Raw genomic sequence first — 12183 nt, 5'->3', positions numbered from 1 at the left:
TCTCACACTTAATGTTCATGGCTATATGAAGTTGGTTTCACTTACTTGAGCTGAGAAAACAGATGCTCGCCATCACCAACCAGCGCCCACTCACGGCCATCGCTCTCTCGGCGATAGCCTCCCGCTGAACTCTAAGTTACTTGATATTATTCAAAAGGCAAAAGGTAAAAAGGTTCTTTGATTAAGTCTTCTAGGGTTTATATAACCTCTCTTTGCTGATTCTTCGTGTTCCGGGTATATTGGCCTGCCCATTCTGACGTGATTTTGGGTCGGTGTGGCCCCCTCATTGGTTGCCTATCGAGAAGGGGTTGACTCTTTCGGGTCTCCCGCCTCCTCCGACTCAGCGTTTTCCTCCTGCCATAGTGTTTATGACCTACTTCATATAGCTTCTTCCTCAATGTCAGCGTATTACGCTGCCGTGCTAGCATTCTACTGACTCAGGAATTGCCTGTCACACTTGTTTGTAAATCCAAGCTTCCTGGTTCGTTTCATCATGGCTGTTTCTTAATCTTACAGTCTAACTACTATTATTCCAAATTTACCCAAAAACTATATCTACGAGTACCTGACCTTTGCGCCGTTACACTTGAAATAACTCCTTGATCCATCGGTTGGATAAGTGCAGTAACATTAGGAGGAAAATATTTCACAAAAATATTTCCATCATCTGACCTCAGGAGACTTTCGTTAGGATGTGAGGGTGCATTGTCAATGAGGAGCACAGCTTTCTCAGGTAGGCCTTGGGATTTTAGATGGTCACAAACTTGAGGCACAAATTTAAAATCAAACCATTCTTTAAATATCGTTCTATTCATCCAAGCTCCTTTGTGATTAAAATAATGGATAGGCAGACTTGAAGCTACTGTTCCTTTAAAAGAGCGTGGTCTTTTTCCTTTGTCAATAACTACTGGTGTTAGTTTGTGTGTTCCTGATGCATTAGAACAGCACAAGGCTGCCAATCTCTCTTTACTGGATTTGTGACCTGGAGCCTGTCTTTCATTTTGAAATGCCAAAGTTCTGGTTGGCAAGCGTTTCCAATAAAGACCCGTTTCATCGGCATTATACATTTGTTCTGGCAGCAGATTTTCACTTTTCATGAAACTGTCAAAATTGGTGCAAAATTGAACTGATGATGACAAGTCCCCTGACAATTTCTCACCTTGAATACTAATTTCTCGTATTCCATGACACTGCTTGAAACGTGTTAGCCAACCCAAAGAAGCGTCAAAACTTTCTTATAGTTCAAGTGCTTCGGAAAAAAATTTCGCTTGTTTAGCACAAACTGCTCCTGTTATTATTGTTCCCTGTGCCCTTAATTGATTAAACCAGATCAGCATTGCTTTTTTGAGATCATCATATGTTGATTTTTTCATGGTTTTTCTCTTCTTCATTCTGCTTGAATTAGAAGGCGAAGCAAAGGGAATTTATTGATTCTTTTGTTTTTTCAAATCATGAACAGTTTGTTCTCCAGTACTGTATTTCATTGCTAATTGTTTAACTACACCTCTTTTTCCCAACTGATTGATAATTTCAAGTTTCTGTTGAATACTTAACACAACACGCTTCCTTTTACACCCTGACATTTTGCTAACGCACTTGAAGATTGATAAAAAGAGACTAACTGGGGGGAGGTGTATCTGTCCTTAAAACTTTCCACAAATCCTTGCATTCTTTCACCCCTACCCTAGAACATTGTGTTAGCATAACGGGTCCAAAAAATGCAGAGCTCGGTTCACGCTAGTGCGAAAATAGTGTTACAACTCACCATGTGAAAAAAAAGTGAATGAATATTAAACAGCATATAAGCCTCAAAAAAGCCCTGGTTAAGCCACAAACTGGTTTATCCGCCCCCGGATAATCGAGAGTTGAGTGTATGCCAACTCTTGTATTGTCAAGATGTCTCACATTTTGTATGTTGATGTTTTGATAACGTTTTCCTGAATCTATATTTTAAATTGTTGGAAATAGACCTGGAAGTTGATATACCATTATAAACGCCATCTGCTTACTGCTTCTAAAGCCAGAAAAGTCATTGAGACCATATCAGGAGATTTCTGGATCAGCAGAAGTACTTCAAAATGAGATATTTGATATAGTTATGCCATTTCCTGACAAATGTATGAATTATGTGCAGTAGAGGACCAAAAGTAAAAAAGTAAAGTAAGTAAAGGTATCCCTGTAGCAGGCTGTGGAGGCCCATAGGGTTGTGAGGTGTTGAGGTTCCCACATTTTCTAGATAATTGGCTCAGAGATGGCGGCAAGGTTGTCAGCCCTACGTACTGGCTGCCCTTTACCCCCAAGAATATTCCAAGATTATTCCTGGTACTCATTTATGTTAGAGGCTGAGTTGAATCCAGGACCATAATGCGGCTGGGAGGATTAGGTCAATTGAAAAAATCCAATGACCTCATCAGGACTTGAACCCACAACCTTCTGGCTTGTAGGATAATGCCTCAACCAACTATGCTACCGCATGCCCTGCAGTAGAGGACCAAGCTGTAATTATCTGTCAGATTAAATTATGGATGTAAGACTTCAGAATTAGATATTTGGCATAATAATGCCATCCCTCAATAAATGCATGAACTGCGTGCAGTAAAAGAACCAGCCTCTTACCACATGCATAGATTAAATTGTAACATGTTTGAAACATAAGGTTGACAAAACCACTCACTCATTCCCGGCCCATGTTGCCAGGGGACCACAGTCAGACCAGTCCAGAGGGCCTGCCATAATCAGTGGAGACTCTAATGTTGCCACTTCCCCGTCCAGTCAGCAGGGCCACAGTTCGAGAAGCAAAATGGTTGGTACCATCAGGTATCAAGTTGTAGACGCCAGAAAATGCAATATTTTTCTTATTGTTTCGTACAATATTGTCATATGTAAGCATATACTAAATAATACTGAAAATATTCCATCTTGCAAGATTTTATATTGCTCTACATATATTTGTTATCATTGAAGTTTCCAACTTTATATAGTTTTTATTTTTTGATGTTCCTAATACAGAATGGAAATCTGTGGGACGGTTTGGCTTCGTAGTTGTGTTATAATATAAACAGAGGTTCCATGAGAAGTTAAAAATGTTGTCGAACTTTTGTACTGTTTGCATGAAATATGTGGCAGTTTGTGTTGTTACCAATATGCTCATTAAGTTGTTGAATCTTCCAGAATGTTAAACATCTTCCATGTTATGAGTCCCGCAGATGTAATAATGCACATCTTCCATCAGTGTTGACGGAGATAGCCTAAGTGGATTGTAAAAATAAACATATCGAGTTTACGGAATAATGACGTGATACCCAATTTCTGCCTCTTTCTGAAGACTGAATACCTGTAGGGTGACCAGGTTTATATCCATCAATAGTGGACATTAATTGAAGTTTAACATAGCGCTACAGTTCTTGTGCTGTTATCCCTCAATTGAGGGACGTTTCTACACAGTAATGATGTGTAATGGGGGACAGTGTGCCAAACACTGCCATGTTTGAGTTCCATGAATTTTATGTTTAACTGCAGCATGATCAGTAAGGATATTTTTATAGTGCAGATTGGTGAACATATAAAAGTTTACATACTAATATCAGGATACTTTTATTTTGAGTCATTTTTTAAACAAACTGTTGAAGTAAACTTAATTGTAATTAGTTACATTGTTAACATTTACTAAATTTGATCAGAAAAACACAGTTTTTATTATTCTGGAAGTTTTTGAGGAGGAATATTTGGGTGTCCAGCTGGGCATCAAATACAGACCAAACAGTGCTGCTATCTGTTAAAGTCTCCAGGCACATTGCAGCCAATCTTATTTTCTTTAAGTTGTGAGACCACATTGCAGACTGGTTAGCAAACCTAACTGTTTTCGTCTTCAGAGCAAGTTAACAGTGGTCTGACACTGACATTCATAGTTCAGGTAGCAAGGTACAATTACAGGGAATATCACATCCCAGTCAACCTGCAAACCAGCCCCCCCAAACACAGTATTATCACCCAGGAAGTAGCTGGTTTCAGTATCAGAATAATCATTGCTTTCTCCCATGAAGCTAGAATCGATGTTCTTCACGTCTGGTTGAATAGTTGGAACCATGAAAAGTGCTACAGGGTCCGGATATTATAGAAATTCTGATGTGACAAGGTTGAGGGCATGGTGTCTTTCAGCTTTTCAGTGAGGTACCAAAATGTGACAGCTTTTCTGCAAATCTGCCCTGTAAATTCCATAGTTCCTGTATTTGTGAAGCTCAAAAAATTTTAATGAAATTCCATTTTAGACACGTACATTTTTAGCATAGCTTTTGCCCTTTACAACACATGAAGATATAGGTGAAGGATTGCATATATACACATATAAAAAGCTAAATTCAGTAATTAAGAAGAATTTTAAAAATAAGATGAGGGGAGACATTTTGTTGTCACTACATAATGTACTGTTTTGGAAGTGGGGGGGGGGATAGAAGATAGGAGATATCATAACTCGTTATTAAGAGTAACTTCACAAGACAGAATACCAAATGAAACAATAAAATGATTTATTGTAAATGGAGAATGTGACAAAAGAAATAAAGAAATATCGTTTAAACTAGAAACAACATGAAAATGGGATGCAAGATAACAGACTGCCAAAATTAGAGTAAATATGTGCACCTAAAAGAGAAAGATGTGGGAAGACAAATAAATGGGTAGAGAGAACAGTTTTAAAATTTCTGAACATGGAAACAAGGTTATAGTACTCAGTCCTTGACATAGAAGAAGTAGAAGGAGACCATTTTCATTTGTGATTATACTGCTGCCTGTTTTGCTTTTCTTATTAAGCTAAAAATAATCACAGCAAACTATTATGTTCAGAAAATGATTATCAACTCTTACATTTTGTAATATCCTGTGAAGTTGTTCTGAGTGTCTTTGCATGTTGTCAAAAACAGTATGCATCATCTCAGTATTATATGCAGTGTCATGCAGACAGTTCAGTAAGTCTGTCTAAATATGTGCTCTGTGTTGCTAGTTGTTCAAGTGTAAAAGGGGTAACAAGCGGTTCCAAGCAGAACTTGGAATCTCTGCTTTCCTACAGCATAGATTTCTAACCAATGCAGAGCAGTTACCATTATTTTTATTATTGTTGTTTTAATTTAATTTAATTTTGTGAAGGCCTTGTGACTTAAGTATAAAATCAGTCAAATGTTAGTTTAAAGATTTCATTTTGTAGAATTATAGAATATGCCGCAGTTTTCTTGCGATTTCATCCACAAAGCTTTTTTGCAATCCAAGTAATTTAAATTTAATTTGTTTCATTCTGGTCTGTCACACTAACAGGTTTACAATTAAGTTTATTTCAGTCCAATGTGACAATGTTCCACCACTTTAGCACTTAGTTACCCAACATGTTTCGATTCATAATGAATCATCATCAGAGGTATGCCTCTACGATCAGGAATCCACTAATACATAAAAGTTTTTAAGAGTAGAAACACTTAAAACCTTTTATGATGCTCACTATATGTAGTTGTTGATTTTTGTCATATAGACATTGGCGTATTTTTTTTTGTAATAAGAATGTTTTTGAATTGTATTACTTAGAAGTGGCGTAGTTGCAATCACTTCCCTAATGGATAATTAAAAAGTTCCACTGTATTTTGTATAAAAAATTCAATTTGTTTCACCACAGTGTGATTTGTGTGCGTGCTGTGCACAAGCAGCACAGCACGCACACAAACCACACCGTTAATAACAAGAACACACCACCAAGGGATAGATGACAATTCCTCTATTAAGGAAGATATAACCAACCCACACTGGTTCACGAATAAAATTCTTATCTTAAAATAAGTTTATGCACACACACATAAAATTATTTTAACGTAAGGAAGGCTGCTGTGGTGAAACATATTGAATTTTTTATACAAAATACAGCGGAACATTTTTAATTATCCATTAGGGAAGTGATTGCAACTACGCCACTTCTAAGTAATACAATTCAAAAACATTCTTATTACAAAAAAAAAATACGTCAATGTCTATATGACAAAAATCAACAACTACATGTAGTGAGCATCATAAAAGGTTTTAAGTGTTTCTACTCTTAAAAATTCTTACCTATTAGTGGATTCCTGATTATAGAGGCATACCTCTGATGATGATTTATTATGAATGGAAACATGTTGGGTAACTAAGTGCTAAAGTGGTGGAAGCATTAAATGTCACATTGGACTGAAATAAACTTAATTGTAAACCAAGTAATTTAATTTGAAGATTGTATCTTTTGGAATATGATGCCATGTTTGGTGGATAGGTACCATCATTTTGGAGGATCATGCTGTCTCCATCTTTGTTGTGGCAGAGGGAGGAGGTTCATTTGCATTGTTGATGCCTGTACACCAACTCCATGGCATCATTGCCCAGAAGTCTATAATCTTAATACTCACTGCTGTGGGAACCTCAGACTCATAATTTGGGAAGAAGAGAATAAATAGTTAAAACACATAATATTTTTGGATATCTGGTCATCCTACATACTTGTGAAGTTTGTGTAATCAAAATCTTGTTGTGTATGTATAGCAATAGATCCTAGTTAACCAGTAAAACAGAAGAAGTGTCATTGAAACAAACCGTCATCAACATCTGAGTGTCAGTAAGAAGTTTGTTATGTAATAAATACCGTGATGTTTATTTCTGGATATATGTTTGTGTCACACACTTATGTATTGAGACATAGGTGTAAAAAGAAATTCTCATGTTGCAGATTTAACGAATACAATTTGAGAGCTTAATTTATGTAAAGGCTGTAAAATGTGATGGCATAATTTGCCAGACATTAAGAGTGTTAAATATTCAGGGAAAAATATTGCATGAAACCGCACTTTACTTTAACCTTTTACATACTAATTTTTTTATCTATATCTATGAGTAAACTTCAGTTTCTGGTTGTGTATGTCCTTCTTAAGGAGCAGTTTCTGCAAAATGAACATCCTCATAAAGGAGCTGTATAGAAATGGCACTGAATGTTAGGCATATATGAATTTCCTGTGTTCACAGAATACATTTTTCATCCCAAGGAATATCATCATTAACTGTTCATGATTATTAGAATTTCATTTTTCTGCCCTATGTCCTGAAAATTTGATTCCACCACAGAGAATCTCATGTTCAAAATTTCATCACAGCAGAGTGAATCTAAAGTCAAAATTCCACCCCAGTACACAGTAAATGTAATCTTCAAAATTCTTTCACAACAGAATGATCTAACATTCAAAATTCCATCTCAATACACAGTGGATGTAATATTCAAAATTCTATCACAGCAGAGTGAAGCTAATGTTAAATAATTCCATCCCAGTACACAGTAAATCTAATGTTCAAAATTTTATCACAGCAGAGTGCATCTAACATTGAAAATTCAATCTGAGTACAGGGTGAACCTAATGTTTAAAATTCTTTCACAGCAAAGTGAATCTAATGTTAAAATATTCTGCCCCAGTACACAGTGAATCTAATTTTCAAAATTCTATCACAGCAAAGTGAAACTAATGTTCAGAAATTCCATCGCAGTACACGATGAATCTAATGTTGAAGGTTCTATCACAGCAGAGCAAATCTAATATTCAAATTCTATCTGAGCAGATTGAATGCAATGTTCAGAATTTTATCCAAGCAGAATGAATCTAATGTTAAAAATTCTATCCCTTCAGGGTGTTATCACATGACCAAAATGTCTGAATTACTGACTCATGTGCCTGGTCCTGCTGGGTGTAGTGTCACAAGCCAAGTCAGACAGTTTTCATAAGAATTACAAGAAATGTGTTTGTGTTGAAACCTAGCAGGACAGACTAATATTCAGTGTGAACCTCCCAGACTACTGCTCATCCTGACTGAGGTTTCCTCTAGTTTTATTCTGTAGCCCAGAACCATCCCTTTCCTTACTCTTCTTTCAGTTTCATCCCCATCTTATGTTGTAACTGAATAACACAAGAAATATAACAATTTGTAGCCAGGAAATGGGAAAACTTTAAAATTAAATATTCTGCTTGGCAGTGCCATCCCTTAATATCTGTATGAAATACAATCAATAGAAAACCAGCATCTAATCATCACCCAGATGGAATCATGATAGGCCTAGAAGAATCTGCATTGCTAGCTCATTCAGTTTGTTAACAAGGAAAGAGTTAACCTTGAAATAATAACAGTAAACTGTATATTGTTAAATGGCACTTGCTTGTTGAAAGGTGTTACAAAAGGAATGCTAAATGTATACACACAGAAATGTTAATTAAAGTAATAATTTCACTTTTTCTGTATTCATTAAATGTATTTAACTTCAAATGTTATTATTCGTTTGGTGATTGTGCTTATAGTTCATAAAAAGACAAAATGCAGGATTTTTAATGCTTGGAATAATGGTAAGTGAAGATTTCTCTCAAAGTTTCTTTTCTTTTAAGATCTAGAGTGTGTTTTTTACCATTTTGTTATTAGTAAAATTTACATTGTCTAGCAATCGATTATAGATTTCATGCTCAGGATCAGAAACATAAGCTGCAAGAAGAGTTGCAGTGGGGTTTTCAACCACTGATTGGATGCACACACATATATAGGAAAAATGTTATCCAGTCACTGGCCATATGAAACTGTTGTGTGCATTTTTATATATAGCATGACCTTTCAAGGAAATATGGAGTTGTAATGGTAATTTGTGCAATTTTAAAAATACTTTTATTCCTAAATATCTCAAAATTGTAAATAATAAATAAATTATACTTATGTCAAAATAAATATGATATTTTTTATTGCTTTGTGCATGGTGTATGCCGATTTAAAAATGTTTACTAACAATTTTCTATTGCAGATGATTAATACTGCTTCTTTTTTTATCCTGTCTGTCTTGTACCTTGCAAAATCTCATTAAAAAGCTGTTATACGTAAATAAGATAACAACACAATCTAGTGTGTGTCTAAGCATTCAGTACTAATTCTTGTCATTTCACATCCATAACAGTGAACTGCAACATCAGTCAATTTTACTGTACTTTAACCCCTTCACTGTCAACCTAGACTCATGTCTCATAGAGAACTTATTTTGTTGTATACTGTCATACCACTTACTCTATTGCATTGCTCCCTCTCTCTTTCTGCTATCTCTTTGCAATTATATGTGATGAACCGGCAATAGACAGTGACTTAAGAACTCATGACATGTGCAGACACACATTTCAGTGTTTGAAACTGAACTCTTCTGAAAATTGCTGCTGTAATGGTGTAAGGTTCATTGTGAGCCAGCTTACATAGCATGCAGTTCAGTGCAGTCAGTCACAGCAGTGCTGTCCGAAAAAATTTATCTGCACTGTGTTCTTTTCAGCTACAGTTTCTTTTTCTATTATTTTTGTTTGATATTCTCTTAGAATATTAGGGCACAAATGAATTCACTCTTTTTCAAAATATGTTGTATGACTGTTATCCCATAGGATCTCATGTAACAATGTTTGCAGAGAAGGGAGTAAAATAACAGATGCAAGGACTTTGCAGCCCCTTCCCTCTTTTCTATGGATACTCTGATCACCAGCTCTTCTCCCTCCTTCTGGTAAGGCAAAGCCTGGTGCAGACATTTGTCAGTTCTTGGTCATGATGTAGAGATGGTGATCTCCTGGCTTATGACATTGAAAGGGTTAAAACAGGTTCTTATAATTGAATTGAATTACTGATTGAAACTGTTTTGTGTAAAATAATGTAAAACAATTTAACTTTATACTTATATCCTGACAGAGGCCAGTGATGGTTATGTAGCCTCCAAAAGTGATGAAGTCTGTAGGTGACAAATAGAATAGTTACATGTTCTTCTTAGTCGATAGTTCTGTTCCTGTCCGCATAACTCTTTGTCTTGGTTCATATGCAGCACAGTTGTACATTCTTTGTCTAATTTATTTATTTTATCTTCCAGCTTGTGCTGTCACATAAAACTGTTCAGTATTTTTTTGTCCTCCACATAAGTCAGTTAATGAGTGTGAAACTATCTGCTATCTTTGAAACAGGCCAACACATGCTCCTCATTCTGTGGTAGCTTTTTTGTATTCAGACCCTCATACAGTCTGTTCTCCTTCAATTGAAGACCTTATTTTCAGGACTGTAAAGTTACCTCAGAGGTTAGAATAGTTGCTAAAAATGGAACAACATCAAGAAATGCACATAGAATCTTTGTGGGGAATTGTTTGGAAGATGGTCACTTGGAAGGCCAAGAAGGAGATAGGATAACATTAAGCTGAATCTTGTGAAAATATTTTGATTGTGGGAGCACCAAACATTGCAATTAGTAGCTTGAGATGTTGCTTCATATTCCAAAGGTTGTGGGTTCAGATTTTGGCATGGAAACTGGGTATCCTGACTCAGACTTTGTTGCTGTTTTTCTCAGTTGCTCCATACAAACAGTGAGATATAGAACAGGAAGTGACCGCATCCTCGCAAGACCTTTCCAGTTCAACATCACAATCATTCTTTCATCTGATGCATGCAACTGGGAAAATGTTGCTAAATAATGCAAGAATCCATCAGTCAGAATGGGAGGTTCCATGGATGACTCGTTTAGGTGCTTATATAGTTACATGTATGGTGCCAAGCCTTCAGGAACTAAGCTACTTTGTGAAGAGTAAACCTTGAACACCCACTTGGAGTAACAGTTTGCCATAATTCATGACATAGTTTAATCATTTTATGACCATCAGTGTCCGTATCAAGACAAGATAACATTTTCAATCAGTACAAATGTTAAGATGATAGTTCTAAATTGTTTAATAAGCATCATTGTCCAAATCAAGACAAGATAACATTTTCAGTCAGTAAAGATATTCAGATGCTGCCAGATGATCCATACATTTTCCTTATGATGACAAATTTATTCTTAACATTAAGGTCTGTGTTAATTTATATTTTATTAAAAGAAAATGGTATGAAGTTTCAGCAAATGTAAATAATTTCTTTTAAACGCAGCTTTATCAAGATTTGCATTGTCTTTAAAACTGACATGTAGTTTATAGGTATGATAAGTTTGTAATTAGTATTGCTATATATTTATTATTATTTAGAGTGTGAAAATTGTAAAGGCCATATGAGTAGTTAAGTGAAGAGGAATTTGAAAATGTGACAACTTGATATATATAACTTGCATAAAGCTGTGAAAGTCATATAATAAGATGTGATTTCAATTGGGCACATTTTATGTTAGACAAATAGTTCATGGATAGATAATTAAATATTATAAATCCAAAATTTATATGACTTTTTTATATTTAAAATATTTTTTGGTGATTATTTTGAACAGAGGTGAGTGTTACTGATGTATCATCCAGCTGCATACGCTTACACTTCAACAATAACAAATGTAATAATAATAACAATAATAATAATAATAATAATACCTTAATAACTGACAGTGAATATAAATATGTGCACGCACGTACTCATTTAATGTTAAATACATGTTTTTTATTCCTCGTCTTTGTCTGTTTAAACATTCCAAAGATGTCACGTTGTTATGGTAATGTGTTTTCAAGTTGTGAGAGTGTGCTCTTATTCTTTGTGTTTCTGTCACCTGACACGTTATTTAGTAACTATGATTTTCTTGTATCACATGTTGTGATCGGTATGAAGTGATGTCCGTTATCCAGTTGTACAGATGATGAGAATAAATGACCTAATGTTCAATTTACCTGTGGCCAAATCTTAATATCCTTGTCAAGTAAAGATTACTGTTTCTGGGTATGTTACATCATATAGAGTGGTAGAAACTTACCACCTCTTTCTCCCCAAATGTTTGGCCTCACCATTTAAGGGGTTACTCTGTCCTACTACTGGCCTACTGACATTTCCACTTCCTTTCCTTATTTCCTTGTCTCTGTACCCTTGTCTTCCATGTGAATTTTCTTTCCCTTTCTGACTTAGGGTGGGGTGAGATGGAATTGCTTGGTAATCAGGCTGCAAATAGCCTGTTGTATCAGATCTTGATGACAGCTGAGAGAATTGAAGCACTTGATGGAATTACGATGGGGGAAACTGAAGAACTATGGAAAAACATGCCTCATAGCCACTTCATGAAACAAAAATTCAACATGAACTGAGCTGGGATTGAACCTGGGCCACATGAACTATGCCATCGCCTTTTGTGTACCTTACTCTTCAACCATGAAGATAGAGGCAGCAGCTTCCTTCAAA

The 12183-nt window shown here is 35.7% G+C and overlaps 1 protein-coding gene across 5 annotated transcripts in view; it reads left to right on the top strand.

The window, feature by feature from the left end:
* The window catches only part of LOC111867414, a 101917-nt gene extending 90237 nt beyond the window's left edge, over positions 1-11680 (top strand). For 4 of the 5 annotated variants that reach the window (XM_033752675.1, XM_033752676.1, XM_033752673.1 and 1 more), the window contains one exon: positions 2708-11680. In XM_033752675.1, the coding sequence (XP_033608566.1) occupies positions 2708-2751 (44 nt within the window). In that variant the 3' untranslated portion in view covers positions 2752-11680. Of the gene's footprint in view, positions 1-2697 lie in introns of all 5 variants that reach the window. The other variant, XM_033752674.1, reaches the window with a different exon arrangement.
* Positions 11681-12183: the final 503 nt, after the last annotated feature.

The sequence above is a fragment of the Cryptotermes secundus genome, unplaced genomic scaffold (assembly GCF_002891405.2).
Source record: "Cryptotermes secundus unplaced genomic scaffold, Csec_1.0 scaffold423, whole genome shotgun sequence".
NCBI lineage: Eukaryota > Metazoa > Arthropoda > Insecta > Blattodea > Kalotermitidae > Cryptotermes > Cryptotermes secundus.
Note: the sequence above shows the minus strand (reverse complement) of the source record. Positions and strands in the feature narration are given on the sequence as shown.